Source organism: Sarcophilus harrisii, chromosome 4, assembly GCF_902635505.1.
Source record: "Sarcophilus harrisii chromosome 4, mSarHar1.11, whole genome shotgun sequence".
Taxonomy (NCBI): Eukaryota; Metazoa; Chordata; class Mammalia; order Dasyuromorphia; family Dasyuridae; genus Sarcophilus; species Sarcophilus harrisii.
Window position 1 is genome coordinate 50,161,122 of NC_045429.1, and position 27,240 is coordinate 50,188,361.

At 37.9% G+C, this 27,240-nt stretch overlaps 1 protein-coding gene across 6 annotated transcripts in view; it reads left to right on the plus strand.

The window, feature by feature from the left end:
• The window catches only part of DDR2 (discoidin domain receptor tyrosine kinase 2), a 206,739-nt gene that overhangs the window by 91,418 nt on the left and 88,081 nt on the right, over positions 1-27,240 (plus strand). Inside the window, exon 1 of one of the 6 annotated variants that reach the window (XM_031936797.1) lies at positions 15,951-16,074. The exons of 4 other annotated variants lie outside the window; for them this stretch is intronic. In XM_031936797.1, coding sequence (XP_031792657.1) covers positions 15,988-16,074 — 87 coding nt within the window. In that variant the 5' untranslated portion in view covers positions 15,951-15,987. Of the gene's footprint in view, positions 1-15,950; positions 16,075-27,240 lie in introns of those variants that run through there. One more of the 6 variants, XM_031936798.1, reaches the window with a different exon arrangement.

Below are 27,240 nucleotides of genomic sequence, written 5' to 3' on the forward strand. Positions count from 1 at the left end.
TCTAACTCATACAAGTTGTATGAATGTCATCCTGCTTTATACATTTCCTCTTATCTCTCCTTCTGTGTCTCTCTGATTCTGTCTCCATCTTTCTCTGTCTCCATTTTTCTCTGTCTCTTTCTGTCTGTCTGTCTGTCTCTGTCTTTCTCTGTCCTTTTTCCTCTGTGTCTCTCTGTCTCTGACTTTCTCTCATTTCTGTGTCTTTCTCTGTCTATCTCTGTTTTTTCTCTCATTTCTGTGTATCTGTCTTTTTCTGTCTCTTTGTCACTCTTCCTATGTGTCTCTGTCTCTGTCACTCTCCCTCTGGGTCTTTCTGTCTTTGTCTTTCTCTGTCTTTTTTTGCCTCTCTCTCTCTCTCCTTCTGTTTCTGAGTAGGTCTTTCTCATATACATTTGAGGACATATCTAAACTCAGATCTTCCTGATGTGAACCCTGTGTTTTATTCACTGCCCTGACTAGCTGTCTCTAATTAACTAGCATTTATATGGTTAAAGTTACACCCCTATATTAAAAGATGAAAATGTTTGGAGTAAATATCTGTCCCTAGCTTTTGGCTCAGATTTAGAAAATGCAGGGTCTTTGGAATTTTCCCCTCACATATAACATTGAAGGATTATGGGGGTAGGGATAGTGAGAGGAGAGACTCTGAGAAAAGGTGACTGGATTTCTGAAAGATTTTGTCTGTACAAGCAACATGGCACCACTTTGGAAGAGATAGCGGAGGCCCTGACTCTGAATGTATGCTCTGCCATTTACATTCTGTGTGATCTTTGCAAGTGCAAGAGCACTACTCAGTGCCCTCAATAAAATAAGGGAGTTGTGCTAGATTCAATTAAATAAGCATTTATTAAATACTCACTGTCTTCTAGGCACTATGCTAGGTCCTGCGAGTGAAAAAACAAAGACAAAATAATCCTTATCCTTAAAAAACTTATGTTCTACTAGGGAGTCTCAGTATGTACATAAGCAACTACATACAAACCATTTGAAACTTCTCCTGATTCTCAGATGCTAGTACTATCCCCTGCCCCAACAGTAATGACATTTTGTATCTATTAACATTATAAGGTTTCCAATATTCTTTACAAATATTAGCTCAATTCTTTTATAATAACCCTGGGAAGGATGTGTTGGTATTATTCATGTCTTACATGAGAAAACAGACTGAAAGAGAGAAAAGTGACTTGCCCAGGATCACACAGCCACTAAGGTCTGAGGCAGAATTTGAATTAGATCTTTCTGCCTCAAAGTCCATTACTCTATCAGTTGACCCTCTTACTTGCCTTGTATTTATTGTGGATATATTTTGTGTATACACACACACACACACACACACACACACACACACACACACACATATATGTCATCTACCTCAACAGAATTTAAGCTTGTTGAGGGCAGGGTCTATTTCACTTTTGCCATTCTATCCCTAGCACCTAATACAGTATATATTCACAGCAACATTAATCAATGCTTGTTGACAGCTTGATTCTCACATTAACTTTATGAGATAAGGCAAGTCTTATTTCATCCCATTTTACAAATAAATAATTGAGGGCTAGTGGCTTGATCTAGACCAGGAGTGGCCTGCAGGCCATATAAAGCCCTTGAAATCATTTGCTAAGGCAATTGCAGGTAATGGTGAGCTAAAACTTAGGTACTATACCCTCCCACTGCTTGAGTTTTTAAATTGTTAATTTTATATAGCCTGTGAATGATGTTATTAATATCCAATTGGTCCTTGGCAGAAAAAAGGTTCCCCACCCCTGATCTAGTCCATTGGTAAGTGATAAATCCAGGATCTTTTGGCTTAGAGTCCAGTGCTTTTCACTGCCCTACAACCATCCCTCAAATTGCATAGATGTAGGGACAGAGCATCACCAGCGTACGCACATGATTCTTGGAAATTTGTTCATCTTTTTGATGGTGAAGAACAATTTTGGGGAGCTGGCATGCAAACTGTCTACGAGATACCTCAAAATGTCTAACTCGAAGCAGCCTCCATTCTATTCCATGCCAACTCACGTCATTTTTGGCTCTGAAAATGGCTGTCTTTCAATATGTGGTTAGATTAGTTTAAAAAAAAAAATAAAAACAAAAACGTAGTATCCCAAGAACACTTTCTCTGTGATCACTAAGCATTTACAATTTGATTTCCAAACCAAATATTCTTGCTCAAAGCAAGGCCATATTTTTCAGTGAGGTAGAACATTTGGAGTAGGAATCTGAAGTTTTGAAGGAAAGCCATGAGAGTGCTCCAACCAGAAAGAAAGGACTGATTAGTTTCCTTTAAAACACAATAAATGTTCCCCATCTCCTTTTGTCATACGCTGATTGCTTTCAGGGTCCAAAATGGACTTTCCTCAATGTGGCCTCTTCAATCTATATGTGGGCAAAAGCCAGGAACAAAAATGGCCTCGAGGAGAAACTAATGGAACTGCCTGGAAATTAGAAGATAAGGGGAAATTGCTCCTCCTATTGAAAGCCTCCCTCATGTGAAATCAGAGAGGATCTGTAGATCTCAGTTCAGTGATAAAGGGAAGAGAACAGTGAGCTTGGAGTTGAGACCTGGGCTTGAGTAGGGGGTTCCATTTATAGTTGTGTGTCCTTGGGAAGCCTCTTTGTGTCTCTGAATTTTAGTTTTCTCATCTGCCAAATGAAGGGCTTGGACAAAGAGATCTTTCAGGTTCATTTCAACCCTAACATTCTGCATTTCTAGAGGTCCCTACAACATAGCTACTTCTTGTTGAATGTTCTGTAAGTCTATGGAGTGGGATATAAAAACAAATCCAACAATGATATGAATGATATGGGGTAAAATGTAATTAAATTCAGCAAACATGTATGTGTAAGACACAATATAATGCCTACATACAGTAAGTGCTTATTAAATGCTAGGTATCTGACTGACCAATATTGGCTCATTATTGGACAAAGTTAAAAAAAAACTAATTACAAGTAAACAAGAATTCTCCCAGAAGCTAATGCTGTTAAACAACCCATGGTTGATAGTATTGATGGCGATGATAGATAGATCTAATGATAGATTGGAACATGTGTGCCTTTTCCCAATAGAAGCAACATTTCCTCTCTTTCTGCCATTGTTACCTGTTCTCCTTTCTGTTCTGGGATGAGATTGTATCAGCAGAGATCAAGAGTTTGGCTAGAAAATGTTTGTGGCAGCCCTGTTTGTAGTGGCTAGAAACTGGAAAATGAATGGATGCCCATCAATTGGAGAATGGTTAGGTAAATTGTGGTATATGAATGTTATGGAATATTATTATTCTGTAAGAAATGACCAGCAGGATGAATACAGAGAGGCTTGGAGAGACTTACATGAACTGATGCTAAGTGAAATGAGCAGAACCAAGAGATCATTATATATGTCAACAACGATACAGTATGAGGATGTATTCTGATGGAAGTGAATTTCTTTGACAAAGAGACCTAATTCAGTTTCAATTGATCAATGACGGACAGAAACAGCTACACCCAAAGAAAAAAACACTGGGAAATGAATGTAAACTGTTTGCATTTTTGTTTTTCTTCCCGGGTTATTTTTACCTTCTGAATCCAATTCTCCCTGTGCAACAAGAAAACTGTTTGTTCTGCACACTTATGTTGTATCTAGGATATACTACGACATATTCAACATATATAGGACTGCTTGCCATCTAGGGGAAGGGGTGGAGGGTGGGAGGGAAAAATCGGAACAGAAGTGAGTGGTAGGGATAATGTTGTAAAAAAAATTACCCTGGCTTGGGTTCTGTCAATAAAAAGTTATCATAATTAAAAAAAAAGAGTTTGGCTAGAACAAGAAATGAGGTTGTAGAAAGTCAGACTTTTAAAGGGACAAATCAACTCTTTTCCCTAAAGTACTTGAAGAAATTTGCAGAGAATGGCTCATACCAGTTGTTTACCCTATAGAAGCTACATTTTGGAGATAGAAGAAAGCAAGTGCAAATTTAGAGATATTGAGTCACTCAAAAAGTATGGTTTCGACAAACACTGTAAAACAAAATCTTCCAGCAATTTTAGCTCATAAACTAACAAGCCCATCATGTGCCAACAGCTGCCTGATGATGAGTTATCTTGGCTGTTCCAATCCTACCTCCCACCACTCTGTCTTCCCAAATCCTAAATTGGTCATGGTAGCCTTAAAAGCAAATTAATTTTTAAAAAACTTCTATTCTATACTGTCAGCTTTCCTTGTATTTCATTTCACTACAAGTTAAGGTTTAAGGACAAAGTATAGTTTGGTCTGTGGATCATTAGAATTATAGATCCTAGAATCTGAATCACAAATTGTTATAGCTAAAATTTGTCTAATCCCATTTTTCTACCTATTAGAGGAGTCTCCTCTTCCAGGGAGATAGTGACATAGATCTGGAATACAATGTCCAGAGTAGGATCCTGGCTTCACTACTTACTACCTATGGTACCTTGGATTAATCATTAATCCTCCTCTTCTTCCTCTTGCTCCTCCTCCTCCTCCTCTTCTTCTTCTTCCTCCTCTCTTCTTCTTCTTCCTCCTCCTCTTCTCCATAGAGTTAGTAAATTTTGAAGTCAGGTTTTCTTGACTCCAGGCCCAGTATTCTATCTACTAAGCTGCCACATCTGAATTTACCTTTTTCAGCAAGAGCCATTTATGCTTATTATTTACCTTCAGTGGAGCTACTTTCTTTTTTGTCTACTTTCTCTTCTGTTACACTCTTCTCATCAACATCTAGAAATTTGTTTAATCTCTTTTTTCCTCTTTGGAATCCTTTTCTTTCTGGTTTCCTTCTCAGCTAAGAGGTAGTGTGGTACAGTAAAGCAGACATTGGTTCTGGAGGCAGACATCTTGGAACCAAATCACATCTCTATTTGTTATTACCTATATGACTTTTGGCAATTTACTTAATCTCCTTTACTTAACTAATTATACCAATCACTTTCCTTATCTTTAGAATGAAAAGAAGGGACAAGATGATCTCTAAAATTTATTCTAGATCTACTATCCCATGCTTTTTTCCATTCTACATATGATATGTATATATATATATATATATATATATTTTTTTTTTTTTTTTCTAACAAGCCATTTGGTACAGACATTTCTCAAGCACTTTTACTTCCTCAATTAAGGGGACCAGCTTGCATTTATGGCACACATAATTAGAAATTGATTCAGGTAATTTACTTTGCTTCCATAATCTTGTGGATAATTTGCAATGTTAGTATTGCCTACATATTGCCATCTTGATTCTTTTAAATTACATGTTCTAGACAGAATTTCTTAATCTAAGATTTGTGTGTTAGCTTTTGGAAAAAACAATAACTATTTTCATGCAATTTATCTTCTTTGTAATTTTCTGGATTTTATTTTATGCATTTAAACACATTATTAGAATTTCCTCTTATCCAAATGTTGCTTGACTTAAACAGTGAAAATAATCTTCTTCCAAAATCATCTTAGAAGATGTTATAAAGCAGGAATGTGACTGTGCTGGTCCAAAGCCAAATCCTCTTTTGCCTTCCTCCCTGAAATACTTTGAAATGAATGTCAAGGAGGAATTGACTTAGTGACTACCTCTCTTGACAGCAGAGTTTAGAACCCCAAGCTTTAGTACTACTCTACACTAGTTGTATGAGTAGCAGCAGGTACCATATATTGTTTCCATTTATTTGTCTTTGTGACTTGATGATGTAACCTGTGTAGGAGTCACAGGGGAATAATATGAGGCTAGAGTGGAAGAGAATGCTTTTTATATAGCACCTGTAAAGAAAAAGAAAGGGAGAGAAGAGGGAAAGGGTCCTAGCATTGGATTTACCTTTCATCTCCTATTTTTAGCACTTTACATACAATCTATCTATTTATAAGGGATAATCCTATTAATCCAGACTAATGGGGGAAAGCCAACATTAGTGGGGATGGGGAAGACTGGAGTGCTGAATGACTCCATACATAAGTTGAAGGTGTCAGAAGGAGCTGAAAATTCCAATTCAAATGGATCTTAGCATCTAGTTCAAACTTCTCATCTTACAGATGAAGAAACTTAGTCTAGGGAGAAATGTCTTGTACTCAACTAGTTAGTGGGAGAGTCTGTATTAAGGTTTAGCTTTTATGAATTCCCATTCCTGTGTTCTTTCTTATGCATATCATGCTTTCATTTCTTAGTTTATTGTGTCTAAAATCCACATTTACCATCTATGGATAAAGGGATGCTATGGGAGGAGATGATAGATGTTTTGGTTAATGAGCTCAGTGTGGTAAGAAAAGCAGAGCTTGGAAGATGGTATCTGGGTGACTCAATTATGCTGTCCAAAACTTTATTTAGTGTGGGCCTTTGGGTTAGATCTTTGTAAAGAGAGGACATATCTATGAGAGGGCAATTAGAGGAATGTTTTTTGGCCTTGAGTACTGAGGATTAAAAGCATGAAGGTCTCAGTGAATATAGAAATGGAAGTATTAGGATGTGGGGGACAGTCTTTGTCCTGTGACTGGTCTCGGAGCTCCTAGTTGTTCACAATACCAATTCTGGGGCCATCTCCAATTGTTCTAGAAAAGAAAATGAAGCTGGTGACTTTGCACAGCCAATTCACATTCAAGTCATGGCATCACTTTTTGATGTCATGGTTCTCTGAGGATGAAGGACAAAGAACAGTTAGAAAATAGCACAATATGGTGAATCCAGCGCTGTATTTGGAACCAGAAGACATAGTCAGATTTGGTTCAAAATTTATTACTTAGATAGCTTCAGGAAAATAAATTTGTCCTTTGATGTTTCATTTTCTTAACCTAAAACTCAATTTGTTTGACTATACGATCGGGAAATTGACTTCCTGCCTCAGAATCCTATGATCCAATAAGGTCATGTTACCTCATATGATATTTGGCAAGTGCACTATTATACTTTAGGATAATAATAACAGTTCTTTTAAACTAACATCCTAATATCTCTCTTTCCTTTCAGAGCCAAGTTCCTAGAAAGAATCATTTATGCTTATTTCTTCAACACTTAGTAGATACTTTTCAACTCCTTGAGATCTGGTTTTCATTTCTTCTTTTCTATTAAAATTACTCTCTCAAATTTTAATAATGACTTTTTAAATGCTGAATCCAGTAGACTTTTCTCATTTCTCTCCCTGCTTGAGTCTTCGGCAGCTTTTGGCAATGTTTGTTGACCACTGTTGAGAGAACTTCATATCGCTTTTGGAATCTATCACGGTGCTTTTTCTTCTCTCTCCTACCCTATTACTTGCTAAAACTACTTCCTTTTTCTCAATTTCATTTGGTGGATTAAGCATCGTCTACTATAACTATGTGTATCCCCCAAAATTCTACCTGTTCTGTATTCACTCTTACCCTTAATGATTTTGTAAGTTCTCATAGATTCAATGACCATATTGATACAGACATCTTCCAAATATATCTCTCCAGATTTGCATTACGAACTGCCTATTAAATCTCTACATATAAATGTCACATTAGCATCTCAAATTCAACATGTCCAGAAAACAACTCCTCATTTTCATCCTCAAATCTACCTCTCCTGTAAACTTTTCTAGCATCTTTTTCAGTTAATCAGATTCACAACTTAATACTTATTGTAAAACTCTCTATCCCTTTTTCCCTCTTATTACCAATCAATTCCCAAGTCATGTCAATTCTGCCTCCACAACATTGGCTATATCATTCTCTTCTTTCGTGTGGCCACTACTCTACTCTCATTGTTTCTCACCTCAACTGTAGTTAATAGACTTTTAAATGGCTTTCCTGCCAAAATAATATTCTAATGTCAGTGTTGCTTTTCTGTTGAAAAACCTTCAGTGGCTCCCTATTGTGTCAGGAACAAAATCTAAACTCCTAAGACCAACTTTTGAAATGCTCTACAGTCTGCCTTCCACTTAACTTCTGAATCTTCTTTTCCATTTATTCTCTTTATGCAGTCTACATGCCAAGCAAAACTACTATCAGATCCTCAAACCTAACATTCCATCTTTCACTTCTGCCCATTTGCAAAAATTGTCCAGTATGCATGAAATTCACTCCTCTTTTCTCCAACTCTCAAAATCCTTTTCTTCATTCAAATTAATATGCCATTTCCCATGGAAAGCCTTTTCTGATCCCTCAGTTGTGAGTGCTCTTTTATTACTCAGATCACCTTATAATTAATGACTAGCGCGACTATTGTATCCCCCAACAGAATGTTAGTTCTTTGAATGAATTAATTTCATTTTTTTGTGTTTTGTATCCCCAGTGCTCACAAATACTAAAAAATGATTGTTGAAATTGAATTTATATTTAATATAGTATTTTAAGGTTTGTGGAATTCTGTCCTCCCAACAAACTATTGAATGAATGAGTGAGTAAATCATTTTAAGTGCTAACTATGTGCTAAGATCTAGGGATATAAATAGAAAAAGAAGAAAATATCTGCTATGAAGATCCTCATATTCTAATAGAACAGACAATAGATACTACTGGGGTACATGGAGTACAAGTTATCCCAGGCATCATCAAGAGGAAGAAATAGATGCCTAGAGAATTTAGGTGACTTATTGACAATCACACAGCTATCAGATAAAGTTCTTTCCAATATACTATACTTCTCTAAATAGAGTCGCTTTAGTACTATGTGTATTGTGTGGAATATGATAGAATGAAAGAGTGGGAATATAATTTTATCTATTAATTCTAAAATTTTTACTAGAGATGCATTTTGTCTTTGTTCTGTGATCTGCTAGATCATAGATCTGAGTCTGTTCCTGTATTCCAACTCTACTTCTGGACTCATTAGCTGGCTGCTTAGGAGGTTACTTAGCACAGACATAGTTATCATCAGATTCTTTATAAGAAACTTTAAAGAGATGTAGAATCATAACAACCATTCATTATTGTGTATTGATTGTGTTTCTGCTCTGGGCAACAAAGACTGCCTCTTAGATAGTCTCTATCCAATCCCAAACTCTTCACTGGAAGGCAGATCTTCCTAGGATAGACTTCATAACAGCTGTCTGCCAGCTGATCTGCAGTAGCTTGGGGCAGACAACAAAGATTGGAGCTTTGGTTAGAACTTCAGCAGGAGTGAGCTATCTGTAGGAGGATTGTAATTATCCATATGGTCTATATTCTGTTCCTTCCTGTTTTCTTTCTTCTCTCCTTACCAGCAATATTCTGAAGAAGCCCGCATGGTGACCTCCTGTGGGACAGGATAGAGTAAATCTTGGACTCTTGGAGTAAACTGCATTTTTCTCCCCATGCCCTTGCTAAGACTTAGGATATGGAGTTCTCTGGTAATAAGAAAAATGATGTTAATTCATATTTCTATTGTACTTGAATTTTATAAAGCACTTCGTTTATAATCACCCTGTGGGGTTGGTAGCAATGCGTAATAATATTCTCACAAGTAGATTTTGAAAAATTAAATGGATTGCCTAAGGTCCTAAACCATTATACCAGACATGAGATGTGACCCTAATTTCTTGCCTTAATGCTTAGTAGTCTCTACCATTATACATTGCCTCCCTGATAGAATGAGGAAAAATCTACAACATTCTCCTTATTATAACCCACATGCATTTGCAATCCCTTTGTCTAGGACTGATTCAAAGCATAATTCAAAATTCATTTTCTTTGACTGGTGAGGGATCTTAACAAAGGTTCTACAATTTTCAGAATCAATCAAATACCAAATGTTATTAAAGTTATTAAAGACTTGCCATGTGTTCAGCCCATTAGGTGAATAGCCTCCAATGACTAAAAATGGAATAAGCCATACATTCAAGCAATTTAAATTCTACAAAGAGCAATTGGAAAGAGAAATCAGAAACTATATTGTCCATCCTCCTCATTTTATAGATGAGGAAATTGAGACCAAAAGTAGTGTAAATGATAAAGTTAATGACAGAGCTGTGACTAATAGCCATATCCATTTCTTCTGATGCCTCATCCAGAGTTCATTCTATTTTATTGGGTTAATGTCTGGTGGATCAAGCACTGGCCTGGGAATTTGGAGGCTCAAACTCCTCATCCACCAACCCTGCCAATTTCCTTTTTGACTTTCTTTAGCATGTTTTCCTACAGTTCTATAGTTTAGTTTCCTAATCTGTAAAATGGGGATTATTGTACTTATTCTCTGCTTCACAGAGAATTCATATAGTCTTTTCTTGAATAAAAAGTTATTATAAGGCACTACTATGATAAGTTATTCCTCCATTGATGACCAACTATTAATTAGGAAGGATAAAAAAGAACAGGAGATAAGTAGCTTACAGATATTCGTAGGAAGATGAAGGCATAATACATTTATGCAAATCATTACCAAAGAAAGCATACTGTTCCACCCGAGGAATGGGTACATCAAATGCCATCGGAGAAGGCAGAATTTATTCTTGCTTTGGGGAAATCAGAGAATGTTGTACAGAGAAGGCTATCCTTAAAGGATATAAAGGATATTGGTAAATAGAAATGAAGGGAGATGTGAGGACAAATGGATTTTGGGGAATGTGGAAGTACTTAAGAGAATTTTGAAGGAAAGGCAAATTTCAATCCATGGTTTACTATTACAGTAAATTCTAGTTTATGCAGAACAGGGTGTTCTGGTTAATGCAATATTCTGGTTAGTGGGCAGTCACCACATATGCTCTGATTACTTACCCAGTTTTTAAGGAATCAGAACCAACAAAATGTGCTAAAATGGCACTGAATGTGATTTTTTTGAGGATCATAAAACCCCAGTATGGCACTTGGAATCTGGAGTGCTGAGCCTGGAGTCATCTACCTGAACTTAAAACCCTATCAATATTATCATAGGCAAGTTACGGAGCTTTATTTCTTCATCTCTATGATAAAAATTTCAGACTAGATGACCTTCAAGAGCTCTAGGTCTATGACTGTTTGATCCCAAAGGTCATTTATTTCAGTGTTCTACACAATGCAGAAATCTTTTTTTAAAACATAGCTGACAGGGGTTATCTAGCTTCTGTTTGAATATTTCTAGTGACAAAAAGTTGCTACTTTGGAACTTTATTTGGCAACACCCATTGTATACAGTGGAAAAATGATGGGCTTTGAAATCAGAACTTGGGTTTCAGTCTCATCTCTGATGCTTAATCACTCAGTATGTAACTTGGGAGGAGTAATTGAACCTCCCTGGATCTCACTTGTCTCAGTTGAAAAATGAAAGGAAAATAACCTAAGGTCCTTTTTTCGATTTTTTGATCTAGGATGTCATAAGCAAAAAAGTAGGAATTGAGTAGTTCTACTCTGTCTCTGTTATCCATAATCTGTTACCATTATAGAATCTTAGTCAGGAGTTGTATCTCTCTCTTACTCATTTTCTTGCTCTAGTAAATAGCTTAGAAAGTCTTTTTTTCTCTCTTCTTTTTAACAAGACTTGAAAGATGCTGTTTAGTTTGGTATCCACACTCTGATAATTTATTCATGAATTGTGCTTCTGGGGTTCTTGCAATATTCTTAACATCATTATTCTTACTTAATATTTTGGGGATCCATGTTTTGAGTACTCCATTTACAAACATAGATTACAACCTCTCTACAACTTGGAAATCTTCATAATTTGTTGTGGTTCAAGTTATTCCTCCATTGATGACCAACTTTTTAATGCCGTAAAGTTTGGCACCTTTCAAGATTGTTAAGAATTGCCCAGGCTTGGAATCTGCTGTATAATCATCAGGAATCCAAGGTTTTCATCGTGTATTAATAACACAATTTGAGGGTTGCAGAGACTTTAATAGCCAGATGGCTAATCTAGTCCAACCTGGATGTAACAGAAATCCTCACTAGGATATGCCAGACAAACTGCCAGACAATCCTCTGCCTAAAAAAGATTCCTAGTAAGAAGAACCCATCACTTTTTAACACACATTAGGACCATTCTAATTTTAAAGATTATTTTTTATGACATTAAGCCTTAATGAATCTCTTTGGGACTTCTATACATTGCTCTTGCTTCTGCTCACTAGCACTAAACAGAACAAGTGTAATCCCTCATCCACCTAAAATATCTCCAAATATTTAAAGACACCCCCACCTCCAACAGCTTTCTCTTGTCTAGGATAAACATGAACCTATTTTCCAATGATGTGGACTCAAGATCCTTTACCACATTGCTTGTCCATCTCTAGATATTCTCCAGGTTATAGTAAGACATCAAAATAAGACTCTAAAGAATCATTACTTTGGGAAATGATTATAGTTGTCTAGAATGACAAATATCTGCTTACTTGAACTCTGGGCTTGTTTGCATTCTGTAGCAAGAGGAATTTATGAACTGGTCAGCAAATATGTGAGTCTACTACTCATGTCAACAAATGTTGGAATCTCTACCATCTTGACAATATTGCATTAGACCATGGGGGGATACAACAATGAAACCACACACAACTTTTGCTATCAAGGAGTAAACACTATAATAGGGGTCATCATCCATGTAAAGAAATTACTATAATCACAAAAATGAGACACTATTAAGAATCTAGCTGGGGTGTTCTTTGAGAAATCTGAGGATAGAGAATGCATGTCTGATTACAGGGATTAAGAAGTTTTCATGGGAGAGGCAAAATCTAGGTTGAGCTTTAAGGGCAATAAAGATGTGTGGGGCAGTGTGTATGTGTATGTGTGTGTGTATGAAAGAGAGAGAGAGAGAGAGAGAGAGAGAAAGAGACAGAGGGACAGAGACAGATAGAGACAAAGATAGACAGACAGAGAGAGAAAGAGAGAGAGAGACATAGAGACAGAGAGAGAGAGAAAGAGAGAGAGAGAGAGAGAGAGAGAGAGAGAGAGAGAGAGAGAGAGCGCTTGTCAGTGGTTCTCAAATGGTAACAAGTACTTGGCAGTCCTTATTACATCCCTATTGCATGTCTCCTAGGAATTATATGCAACTTTATCAACTCTTTCTTAGTTTTCCCCAGTTCAAAGAATAATACCACATTATGAGCAAAAATAAAACAAAACAAAGCATCTGAAAAATACCTGTGTAAGGAGTTAAGTCTAGGCTCAGGGAAGCAGTTGAACCAAAGCATGGAGATAGGAGAGACAAAGAGAAGAACGAAAGGTAGTAAGCAGTCCAATTTGGCCGAAACAGAATTAACTAAGGTGAGAGATACAGTGAGTTAAGTCTGGAAAGGTAGGTAGATACTCCTCCTCCTGCTCTTCTCCTCCTCCTCTTCCTCCTACTATTATATCACATTGGGATATGATACATGATATCACATGAGGAGTATAAACCTTGGCCATTCCCTCCTTTAGTGATTACCTGAAAGTTCAGGATCATCATCCTTGAAAATGAGGGGCAAATATTAAGTGGGCAGTGATTTTCCTGAGACTTTCAATGAGTTCATATCATTTCAATATCTTAATCTGGTCAACCCTAGTTGGTAAACCTCCTATGAGATTTTTCCTTTTTCTGGTAAGGTGGCAGTTTAAGGATTAATTTCATATGAATCACAGTTTGTGGTATTCACTTCATATGAGATCAGAGACTAAGACCTTATCATTTTTCAGATGAGGAAATTGGACCCCACCTAGTAAATAACAGAACTCTCTTTCTCTTCATTACTCTAGAGGTTTCAAAAATGAGGGGTTTCCCCCTGAAGCATGATGTCCTTTGAGTTTGCCCTGATTTAAGGAATTTTAGGGAAATCCTGTGCACAGATCACAAAACAAAAAACAAAATATAACATATAAAATATAACTTAAGAAACTTGTTCTTAGATTATCCAAACTATTTAAAACCAAGTATATATGCATATGACCCTTTGCCAGGTTATATAGACCTAGGCTGTAACTAATCTCCAAAGCCACCCCTGACCCCAACACACACATAACCTTGTGGAGTTAGGTGGTTCAGCTTGTACGTTTACTCAAATGCCCTATCTTCTCCTCAGAGCGAGTGAGAAGTCATCTTGGCCCCTGGATGCTGTGGTTGTGTTTGTTGTCAGCCTGCATGGATTCCTGCCAGAGCCCAAATGGAGCATTACTGTGGAGACTTTTGGCCGAACTCCCTTGGCGATTCCGGGGGTGAGAGGTCACTGTGGTTCTGGCAGCCCCAGGCCTGCTGGTGGTTCAACTCTCCTACTCCAGGACCCACAGGCATCTCCTCCTATCCCCTGTAAAGCCAGGACATCGTTGTCCCAGTGTGACCTGATTGTGTCCCTCCCTTTCACCAACTCTCCAGAAACCTGGTGGTTTTTGGTACCAAAGGCTCACTGTGATGGGTTTGTAGGCTCCTGCTGGCACTAAGCCTTTTGCCTGGGTCCTGGGGAAGCCCTCTTCTCTGTGGGCTGCAGAAGGAAAGATGATGAGCCTCAGGCACCCTATTGTCCTGTGATATTTAAAGCAGTCAGTACTCTTCCTTCAAGATAAACCTGGGACAGAAAGGAAGTCATGGCAAATTTCAGAGCAAGGGTGCCCTGATATTGGCTCAGCTGTGTTGTAGTGAGCAAAACCAAGTATGCTTATGTGTTTGTGTTTGTTGTATGTACGTAAAGAGGTTGGTCCAGATATAAACGAATAAAACAGTGAGCTGCTCAGTTCCAATCACATTTTCCTATTAAAAATATTCAACGACTCCTTATTGTTTCCCCTAGGGAGAAAAGCCTCCTTTAGGCATCCACAGTTTAGCAACCACTCACCTTTCCTTCCTGTCCCTCCTCATTATTCTCCTGCAAGTTGTATCCTGAATGAGAAATTTCATTTCCCATCTTTATGCATTTGCAAAGGTCTTTCCCTCTTCTTTTGAAATGCTCTGTTGCGTTGTAGAATTCATACTTCCCTTCAAAGCACTACTTAGGTGCCATTTCTTTTTATTTTTAATTTTTTTAGGTGCCATTTCTTAAACAAAGTTTTTTTTTCTTTTGAATTCTTTTCTAATTATTAGCATCCTTCTTTGGGGAAGTTAATCAATCTTCTTGGCTTTGTAATTTCACCTTGGGACAGAGGTATCTTGACTGGTGAGCTGGTGAATGCTGAAAAACCATCTAAGTCACAACATCTGGCCAGCTTCACACCCCTTGCAACCATGCACTGTTACCTGCCTAAGCATTTGTCCATCTGTTCTGCTGCTGCACACACATACCACCTCTCCAGTCCTTTTTCTACTTCCTTTTCTTGGAATAGCAATCAGGGCAAGGCTACCACTGTTTCTGGAAAGCATGTGACAGTCAGCAGTCCTGTGGCTCCCTTCACCATCCTTGTGACTTCCTGGACCAAAGCTCCCTCCCTGGCTTTGGGTCTCTTGTATGTATTATCAATTCCTATGACAATGTAAGCTTCTTGAAGATGTCAATCTTTATTTTTTTATGCCCAGCACCAAACAATGTATTAGCACATACACAATACATACATTGTACATACATTGTACATATATAGTACATAGTGTAATACATACATACAATAATACACATTGTAAATACATAGTACACATTGTAAATTTTTTTTCATTCATTCCTTCCCTCTTGAAATTGTTTTGCAAGTAGTTTGTATTTATTTACTTGAGTTGTTGTTATCTCTCCCCAGTCCAATAGAATCTCCTCCAAGATGGATTTTCTTTCTTCTTTTTACGCCTGTGAACTAGCATAGTTTTTTGTATATATTGTAGTAATAAGTAAGTGCTTAATAAATCCTTATTGAGTTACTAAACATTTCCAGGCCAGCTGATTGGAATCAATTAAGAATTAATAATTCAAATTGAATTTCCATCTTCAGCAATTTGATGTACACAGATACCATCGTTGGGCAGTATATCATTCTATCCCAGGGTTCTGATCTTTATTCAGAGGATAAGTAGGGCTGTGTTCTAATGCAGATGTCTAGATACCAGGATAATTTGTATTTAAATCTGCATTATACTCAGATTCTAAATATCATTGCTAGATCTTTAGCTTAGGTTTAGAAATGGAAAGAATCTTAGAGGTTTTATAGTTCAATCCTTTTCTTTTACAGATGGGTAAACTGAGAGCCCAAGAAGTCATGCCTTGCTCATGGTCCTATTGATACAACTGGATTTGAACCTGGGTCCTCTCACTCCAAATCCAGCATACTTCCCACTGACTGCATTTCCTTGCTGGGTAAATAGTCCCGGGAGAAGCAGGGGATGAGTGGGGTAGACTCTTAGAAATCCAGTCTTGTGAAGGTCTTCTGGAGGGTTGACACTAGGATTCCAACACAGTCTAGCAGAAGTTCATGAAAAAATTGGCAGGAAAGCATTTATTGAAGACTCTTAGGTTTCCCTTGAACCCTTATTGGATGTTATATGGCAGCGAGGAGTAAGTGACCTTGAGTTCTCAAACGCTATACCAGGACTGCTCTCAAGGCTTACCCTAAATAGCCAGGGAGACTTTGGATGCAGGCCCAATGGCAGGTCATTGGTCCATAGATCAAGGAATAGTTGAGCTTTGTGAAAGAGGCCCTTCTAAAACAGAAGGCTGGCTCTTCTCCAGATGAATTTTTGGCTACAGAAGTTCAAAAAGACTGTTTATTAAGATGGGAGGAGGTTGTGATTTCATGAGGAGCAGGAGCCCTCACACCAATGAAATCCTGAATCTGTTCAAGGATCTGAAGTATTTATTGTGTGTATTATAGGAGATACAGGAAAAGACCTCCTTCTGTATGAAGCCTTTTCTGATGTCCCCTATTAAAAAGTGCTTCCCTATCCCATTTATCTTGTGTCTATTTTGTACATATTTACATCTGTGTCATTTATGTTAACTATTCCACCCATCTCTTTATCTTTCTGTCCATATCTATCTATTCTTTATCTCCATCTAGACAATTTCCTTTAATTTTCTTGCTTCCTTCTTTTTCTCCTTGCTTCCCTCCCTCTTCCTTCCTTCCTTCCTTCCTTCCTTCCTTCTTTCCTTCCTTCCTTCCTTCCTTCCTTCCTTCCTTCCTTCCTTCCTTCCTTCCTTCCTTCCTTCTTTCCTTCCTTCTTTCTCTTTCCTTCCTTCCTCCCTTCCTTCCTTCCTCCCTCCCTCCCTCCCTCTTTCCCTTCCTTGCCTCGGCCCTCGAGGCAGAGTGTGTGGACCCTGGAAGAAAAGAGATAAGGGCAAGAGAGAGGGGACGCACAAAATGGAGGCAAGACAAATCCATCTGATCAAGCCTCATTTTAATGGGTGCAATAATACAGATATGTATAGCAGTAGAAAAGAAGGCAGGGTTGTTCAAACACAGTACAGGGTGGGGGTCCTAGACAAAGGATTGGTATCCTGCCCAAGGATGAGCTGCTCAGATGTTTCTGGTGGCAGGAAGCACTATGATGTGATTAGAGGATGCCTAGATATCTGCCTATTCAAAGTTAGGATGTGATTAGGAGATTCCTATTTAGGAAGTCTTTGATATAATGTGATTAGGAGATTCAACCTATTCAAGGTTGGTCTTATGTGGCTGTAGATTAGTGCCGGCTCCCCACACTCCCTTGCTTCCTTCCTTTCTTTCTTCCTTCCTCCCTCCCTCCTCCCTCCCTTTCTTTCTTTCTTTCATTCTTTCTTTCCTTCTTTCTTTCTTTTTCTTTTTTCCATTTAATTCTTTCTTTTCCTTTTCCTTTCTTTTCCTTTCTTTCCATTTAATTCTTTCTTTTTTCTTTCTTTCTTTCTTTTTCGCTTTCCTTTCTTTCTATTTAATTCATTCTTTTTCTTTTTTTTCCTTTCTTTCTGTTTAATTCTTTCTTTCCTATTTTCTTTCTTTCTTTCTATTTAATCCTTCCTTTCTCTTTCTTTGTTTCTTTGTTTCTTTGTTTCTTTCTTTTTCTCTTCTTCCTTTCCTTCCTTCCTGACTGCCTTCCTTTCTTCTTTCTTCTCTTCCTTCTTTTATTTTCTCTTCTCCCTGTCTAGCTTAAAAACTCCTCGAGGACTAAATAAATAATTATTTTGTCTTACCAGAGTTTACCTAGTACTGACTGTGTGCAAGGCACATTTATTAAGTGCCTACTATGTGCTAGGTACTGTGCCAGGTGATGGGGACTCTTCTTGAATTCTTATAAGAATTCAGGAAAGGGAGATTTTGATGAAGAATGGGGAGTGGTGGAGTAACATAGAAAGGCCATTAGTCAGACCATTGGATTTTTTTTTCCTGAGACTTTATTTGACTTTGAGTAAGTCACCCAATCTCTTTAGGCCTCTGCTTCCTCACCTCTAAGATGGAAATGCTAACACTGGTACAATATACTTTACCAAGTTATTACAGAGAGAACATTTTGTAAAATGCTATGTGTGAGCTATTATTGGAACACGCGGGGAAAGCATCTTGGAGGAGCTGCAAGTTTACAAGACACAGAAAAAGAGACTGTCTCCTATGTCCTCATTACAGCAGAGACCGATGCCTCAGTAACCATTACTGGCGGCAGGGGACCCCACTGTCCATTAAAAAGACATATAATCAGGATATTCTCTTTCTTCATCTTGCCTAATTCTCTAGGCTAGAGCTGAACATTCCTGTGGGAGCACGAAAAAGAGACTGACCTAGGAACGTTCAGCATGCAAGGCTGGGATTTTGACAAGGAGAATGAGAGGAAAGGAGGTTTGCCTTAAATTAGGGGCCAAGAGAGCTGGAGTCTTGAAGCTGGTAACCTCTCAAAGCAAGGACTGGGATGTGGATAGCAGTGGTCCTGGCAGAAAGAAAAAGGGAAGGCTCTTTATATAGATTAAAAAATAAAACCCAAGGATTTGGTGACTCAGGGGGAAAATTTCTTAATGGAGATGGAGTCTGCAGATGTTTAATAGTCTTAAATAAACTTACATTTTCTACACCAAATGGTTTCAGAGGTCGCCAGCTAAGGAAACAGGGAAGAGAACGTCCAGTCAGCAATGCTGAGAAGGCGTGCAAAAAGAGAAGTGGGGAAGAATGAATTTCTATTGATGGTTAAGAGTGGGATTATTTTGGCAAATCCCTGTGAATGTGACAGGTGTGGAGAGAGAAAGTGGACTGAGGAACAAGGGTAGAAAGGCCTATACAGGGCAGACAATGGACTAGGATAGAAAAAAGATTCCAAGATTTTTGCATCTACCATGAAGATTGCCTCTCAAGTCAACGTGAGGGCCTCAAGCTTCTTCCATTCAGGTCTATGTGTATCTTCAATTTATTCTGGGTATATCTTGTTTATATATAGTTGTTTGAATGTTGTATGCCACAAAATGTGGAAACTTGAGGATGGGAATTATTCTCACTTTTCTGTGTAATCTCAGCCTTTGGCGCAGTTCCTGGTACATGCAGGGTGGTCCCTAGGTAGCACCATAGTGTGTAGAACACCGAGCCTAACTTCCTTAGTTAAAAAGACCTAAATTTAAATCTAGTTTCAGTCAGTTATTAGCTACATGACCCTGGGAAAGACATTTAATCTTTGCTTGCCTCAGTTTCCCCAACAGTAAATATAATCTGAGCATCTACCTTGCAGGATTATTATGAGGATCAAATGAGATAATATTTATGAAGTGCTTAGCACTGAGCACTTAGTAGCTACTATATAAATGCAGGATATTAAAATATGCTCCTCCTTGATGTAGATATTTTTGGTTTCTTGAATATTGCTTTAGCCAGAAAGAGACCTGGGGTTAACTAGATATAGATATATGTGTAAATTAAATTAGTGAGACAGACCAGAGCACTTCTGATGTTTGGATGCTATGAGATGCTGAATGATCCTTGACTGCCATTTATTTTTTTTTTCACTTTTATTTCCATTTCTCCCTTTCTGGTATCTTATATTGTGACCAAAATAGACTACTCATTTGTTAGCTGAATACCCTTGCACTTTCCCACTCTTATACTCCTGTATTCATGCTACATTCCCTCATTTACCTCTGCCTATTAAAATAGACAATTATTTGCCTCTTTTAAAGGTGGAAATAAAAAATTCCCCTCCCTCAAGTTCCATGTCAAGTGCTATCTCCTTTAGGAAATTTTCTCCAATTTCTCAGTCAGAATTCTTATGGTCCTTTCATTATACTGCTTTTTTTTTTTATCACTTATTATGCCTTTATGTAGTACATATCTCATATCTATTACTAGCCTTTTGTAGATCTTTTATTATAGTCTTAAGATGAATCAAATGAATACCAAGTATACACTTTGTGCTTGTATTGGAATGTCAGAATCTTGAAATTAAAAATCATATTATATTTATCCTTGCATCTTTGGGAAGCACTGAAGAAATATTTGTTTCAGAGATAAATATTGCAAGAGAAGAAAACATTCTCTGACATTTCATTAGTTTGAAAACCAGCTGCTTGGGCAGTGGTTATACATTCATATGTATGTATAATGTATACATGTAAAAATAAATATATGTCAATACATACACACATATTTTAATATATACATACTTTCCCTTTAGACATACGCTATACTTTCCCTTTCTTTAAGTCTCACTTAAGATGGAAGAACTGAAAATATGAAAAGGCCATTCCAACAAATGCGTGGAGCTCCGAAATCCTGAAATTCTATCTCCAGCTGATTGTCCCATAAGACAATGGATTGCCCTTGGATTGGTATTATCTGATGGGCATCTAGCCATTTAGTGGGTCAGCCATTAGTGAGCCTGTGCCTGCTCTGATTGCCCAGATGAGTCAATGAAAAGGCACTTTGGCGGTTCTGCTAATACTCTAGATACTCAGTATCCCAAATCATGCGTGGGGCTTTCAATTTGACTTCACTTCCAAACTTAGCTTTAGAAGGATCTCTTTGGAGAACAGAAAGCAGACTTCTTTGGGGGCCATCAGCTAATTGTCTTTGTTTTTCTGGTCATTTTATCATTGCCAGACATTTCAGCATCCCAAGAGATGCTCTAGGCTCCTGCTGGGTCTTGCCAGATCCTGAAAGTGACTCACAAAACTACAACTCAGTTAATTTTTTATGAGGCGAACATAGAGGCAGGGATAAAGCAGAAAAGATGTTGGCAGAAAAAAATGAAAAAAAAAACTTTCAGGCAGCTGGATTAGGATGTGGATTCTTCAGCTAAGATTCTGAAGTTTTTAGTGTATTTGTGGGCTCGGGAAATAAAAATAATACTTCATCAGCACAATCTCATCACCTTTGTTTTTATAGAAGTGGCTGAACCAAGAGCCTTGGGGACTTGGTGCTAAGATTTTTTTTTCTTTTCAGTTTTTCTCTTGTGCAGGAAATATTCATAAGGGGCAGATTAAGGCATCTAATTAACAATACCCCCTATAACAAAGGTACTGGTTGCCTGCTCTTGAAAATGCTTATTTGTATAGTTCAAATGAAAGAAAATGTGTAGAAGTGCTGGGAAATGGGCATTTTAATTAATAGGCATTAAGTGTTTATTATTGCAATAAGAATACAAAGACAATCCTAGACCTTTAGTAGTCTAGTAGAGGAAGACAACATGTAAAAAGGGAATGAAAAGTAGGGATTAGGATGGAAAAGAAGGTGCCCATGTGGGTCTTGGTGGCACATTGGAAAAAACCAAAACATAGCCAGGAGGAAAATGAAGTATGGATAGCTTGAGCCAATTCTGAAATAAAGGCCCCATTAGGAACTTATAAATGTGAGAGGGGGGTTAGCATGGAAGTGAGATATTGCAGGGTGAGAAGGACCCAGGCACAGAGGGAAATTCCAGGGTAAAAAGGAAACTTATTCATGGTGATAAAGCCTGGAAAAATTCAAGACATTATCTTTGTTGTTATTGCCAATGGTTTTGAAGTGATGAAAGGGATGTCATCAAGGGTTTGACCAAGCAGGAAAACAAAAAGGGCCTTTCATGTGTTAATAAGGAGGAATAACAAGAAGCTATGCTGGACTAATAGAAGCACCTAAAGTAAAGGCTCTGTGGAGGATCTATAATAATGCTGTTGAGAATTGCTCAGACTGAGAAGAAAAATTAACCTGCTTGCTCAAATTACACTGAAATGGGGATCAGTTTAAAGATGGAGTCACTCATGTCAAGAGAGGAATTGATAAGGAGCCCTTTCTCTTTGTCTCCCTACAAGATCATGCCTTGTATAAAACAAGTGAAATAACTGGGGGTATTTTATTTGTGGGTTGTCATACTGGGGATGCCCTCCAGCTTGCTGATACACTTCCTAAAATTTTATGAGGGAATAACTCCAAATACAGCCTGACAAGCGCATAGTATTCCAGTACTCTTGATGCAAACTTTGATAAAAGGTAGATTTTTTTCAAAAGATAGTGTCATTCTATTGACCCATATTGAGCTTTCCCTCCCCTAAAAAACCCCAGATCTTTATTCTAACAGTGCCTTACCCATTTTATCATTGTAAAACTGATTATTAAAATCCAAGTCAATTCACCGTGCTAAATTTCATCTTATTTTTTTCATATTTTTAATTCAATTTTGCTTTGTTTTTAGTTCTGAAAATAAAATTAAAATACAATCTTTCTGCCTTCTTCCCATTTTGAAAAGGCAACAAATATTGGACCTGTTAAGCAAAACACATTCCTAATTAGTCATTGCCCCCAATTGTATTCCTATACCCGACATGTATTATGCACACTCATACATACATATGCAACACACACATATATACCCTTCCACACACACACACACACCTTTGATCTATACTCGGCATCTGTTCTTTCTCTCTTTTGAGAAGGAGAGAATGTTTCAACATGAGTTCTTTGAAATTGTGGTTGGTACCCCTGTATTTATTGATCCTAAGTCTTTCAGAGTTGTTTACCTTTATAATATTGTATAAATTGTTCTCCTGGTTCTGTTTGTTCTGCTTGCATCAATTCATAAAGTCATTTTCTAGATTTTTCATCTGATCCAAGTCTAATGATTGTTTTAGCCTTTCAAGATTGTTTAGGATCCCTAATCCTATTATCCAGTATGTTAGCTATCCCTCCCAGCACCTGCAAATTTGACAAGCCATCCATATTTTCATCAAGTTACTGACAAACTATTCAATCACACAGGTCCCCAGGGTCCTCTCTATTGGTAATTGGCCTTCAAGTTGACATTGATTGATGGATGACTTGGAATATAAATTCACTAAATGTTCTTAGGTGTTAATGCTAGCTATTGTCGAGGAGGTTTGCTAAAAACATTGTATGCATTACTTCATTTTATTCTTGCAGCAACCCAATAAGGAGAAGCCCTAATATTATTTTTATTTTACTGTCATCTAGCCCCTATCTCTCCATCTTGTTCACTAAAATAGCATGAGAACCTTTGCCAAATGCTCTGATGAAATCCAAGTCTTCAGGGTTCCCATCATCCTACCAGTGTAATAGCTGAGCCCCTACTTCCCCCCAAAATAAGGTTAGTTCAGTATGATCTGTTCTTAATGAAGACACCCTGACTCTTTATGATCCCAACCATCCTTTCTAAATGTTCATAAACCACCTCTTTAACAATGTGTTCTAGGACTTTTCCAGGAATAATAGTTAAAGTAACTAGTCTATAATTTTCAGACTCCACCCTCTCCTATTTTGAAAATCAGTTCATTTATCCTTTTCTGAGTCTGTGGTGCTATTTCATTTCTCCCTTCTCTCACAAAGAACATACCATCAGTTTAATAAACACTTATTCTGGTTATTTCAGGTATTTGGGAGAGGCTGGGTAGTGCAATGCGAGTCTGTTAATTCACCTATAAAATGAAGATAATAATGCTTGCCCTGCCAACTTCACAGGGTTGTCATGATGCACAAATGTTTAGAAAGCCTCTTGTTAAGCTCTAAGTACTATACACTGTGTCCCAAAAGTCTTAGTGCAATTTCATTTTTAAAAAAGCTTAAAATTGCACTAAGACTTTTGGAATACCTAGATGCCTGTCCATTGTTAATAATGCCAATGAGGTAATACCAACAAAGATGCTGCTGTTGCTATTGATAGCCTGAGATGTGCTTTATCGAGTCCTAATGATTTGAACTAATTGAATCTAGGACATAGAATCTTTTCTACATGTTTTTAATTCACTACTATCCTATAATTTATATTTCTGTATGTTACCCTTCTCCCTTATAAATAAATCCACTTGCCAGAATGTATAGAGGGGAGGGATAACTGGGAAAGAGGGGTCCCTGAGGATATGGGGCTTACCTAAACCACCTGTTTACTTCCTACAAGGGGATTGGTTTCCCCTGTTTACAGATGTGTAAACTAGGTATCCATCAGTCAGTCAACAAGACTTTTCAGCATTCATTAGAGAAGGGATATCATCTTGGAGTTAAAACAGGAACATATGGGTAAGAAATTACCAACAGGATGATTTCAGAAAGGCCTGGAGAGACTTACACGAACTGATGCCAAGTGAAACGAGCAGGGATGATCAATTCTGATGGACCTGGCCATCTTCAGCAATGAGATGAACCAAATCAGTTCCAATGGAGCAGTAATGAACTGAACCAGCTACACCCAGCGAAAGAGCTCTTGGAGATGACTAAGAACCATTACATAAAATTCCCAATCCCTATATTTTTGCCTGCCTGCATTTTGGATTTCCTTCACAGACTAATTGTACAATATTTCAGAGTCTGATTCTTTTTGTACAGCAAAATAACGGTTTGGACATGTATACCTATTTTGTATTTAATTTATACTTTAATATATTTAACACGTATTGGTCATCTTGCCATCTAGGGGAGAGATGGGGGGGGGAAGGAGGGGAAAAATTGGAACAAAAGGTTTGGCAATTGTCAGTGCCGTAAAATTACCCATGCATATAACTTGTAAATAAAAAGCTATTAAAAAAAAACAACAACACAGGAACATAGCCCAATCTTTCTAGTACTGCCATCTCTTTGCAGGCTCCTTAGATTAGCAATCCAAACCATTGAATCCAACTAGCATTTATTATGCCCTATTATATGCAAGGTCTTGTACTAGGAATGGATGACATAGAATGAGCATGTGGTACCTCGGTACTATTGTTGCAGGTTTTCAGTCTTTGTGTTTATTGTTGGATATCCCTCCTCTTGAAATAGGAGAATGAGCCCAGTGGGGATAGACTGGCAGACCTCAACTGGACTCCAGGGTCAACCTCATTCCCTCCCACCTACTCTGCTCTATGTGCATCTGGACTTTGGAGCAGCACTGGCCACAACTCTGGCCAATACAAAAATTCTTGAATGCTCCAGCCACCATGGTGAAAATCCAAGACAAAAAATCCAGAGCTCCTAATTCCATGAGGACAGTCTCAGACTGATCAGTTCACTTGTCCTTCACCAGGTCATCATCATTGTCATCAGTTCTGCTTGCTGGTCTCACCAATGATGTACCAGCTATGTTTCTTCCAGTGGACTCCCCTTTACCCTGGCTGGCTGCCACTCCTGGCAGAAGCCGGAGGCTGGCTGGACCAATTCATTCCAGTTTTTGCCACAACCCTGGCATGGACTGAACAGTCCCAGGGATTCTTCCACACTGAATCAGGTGCATCTTCTTCCACCTGCTTATCCCCTGTGGCTTTTTTCTCCCTAAATCCTAAGGAAGGGTGTTAGTTCAGGAGGGGATGGGATGCTTAACGAGAGAAGTTGTATCTTATTTCTCAGCCATCCTAACCCTACACATAGAACTCATATAATAAATATTTATTGAATGGTAATTTTTGGAGCTCTTGCTAGGATTTGGTTTTTCATGCAATGGTTTGGCCTAGATCTGTCATGTTAGGGTTCCCTGAGGAGAATGGAGGCTGAGTAAGATTCCCCAGATTCCCTGTGGAGTGGAGGGAAGTTCTGGCAAGGCTTAGGGAAATGGATTTTTTTTTAAAGTGAGGATTATTTTGGACTGCACAGTTGTGTGTGTGTGTATGTTTTCGGGGGCTAATTCTTTGCCAAAACCAGAACTCATTTCTGAATACTTATTTACCAAATATTAAATACTCCCAAGGTTGCTTTTCTCATTTTGCTGAATCTGAAATGAAGATGACTCAGCTTGGAGGAAAAATAAGCCCTCAAAGCCCTGTCCCCCAGAATTAAAGCCTACAGTCCAAAGTCACATGTTTCCATTCTTCCCCACACACAACCCAGCCAAGTTCTAGTCCTACTCAGACACATGCAAGTGCATCCGCATGCACCAGCAGATACAGACACGTGTACACATGCGCACTCACATGTATGTGTGCATGTCTATACCCGTGTCCAATCCATAACGTATCCATGCATTCAACTGTATCCATGTCTTTACACATATACACACACACTTACTTGCAGTATACTTCCATATGCACATATACTTGTCTCCAGATATAAAAATTAAACACATATGCATTCACAAATAGGTACACAATGCATGTGCATATTAAATGCTTCTGGATCCATACATGAATGCACACATAAGTCATTGCATTGCATGCATAGAATTAATAAAGTAATTTAATAATGACTTTTGATGTAATTTGCATATACATATATGTGTTTAGACATGTATACATGCATATATGTACACATTCAGCCCACCATGTTCCTATTTCCATTTGTTAAAGTCCTCTCTTCTAACCTTGGCTAGCATCCTCCAGGAAGGTCTCCATCAACTCTTCCTGACCTTTCTCTGCCTTTTATGTGGCATTTCTTCAGTAAGGATCTTGTTACCCCTTTTTTTGCCTGCTTATGAATTGAAACGACAGTGAAAACCATCTGAGTTCTTCTATCCTATTGCTGCTGAAGATCCTGATTGAGATCCAACTTTTAAAGAGATGTCCTATTGAGGGAGACAATCAGAGAGAGAAGGGCCACACGGACATGAACTAAGTGTCTTGGAGAGTATTGCTTATATAACTCTTCTTTTCTTTTATTTTAATTTTTAATAGCTTTTTATTTACAAGTTATATGCATGGGTAATTTTACAGCATTGACAATTGCCAAACCTTTTGTTCCAATTTTTCCCCTCCTTCCCTCCACTCCTTCCCCTAGATGGCAGGATGACCAATACATGTTAAATATATTAAAGTATAAATTAAATGCAAAATAAGTGCTTATATAACTTTTAAGGAACCATGTGTATCCAATTCTAGAGGGAGAAAGGGATTTATAGGAAACTAATCTCCTTCATAGTCACCAGGACCCTGAAGAAGGTCAGCAGAGCCTTGTAGCTCCATAGAAGAGCAACAGCAATCACATGAAAGAGAAAGAGTTATAGAAGAAAGAGCTTAAAAGAAGAAGAGAAGGATTAACAGAACAGGGAGCCTCGTAGTAGAGGAATAACCCACTAATATTCTGAAACATGTTAAATATATAGTTTCTTGACTATCAAGACAAATTAAATCAATACACATTTATTAAGCACCTACTATACCAAGTTCTTGTCTCTTAAAGTGGACTTCATC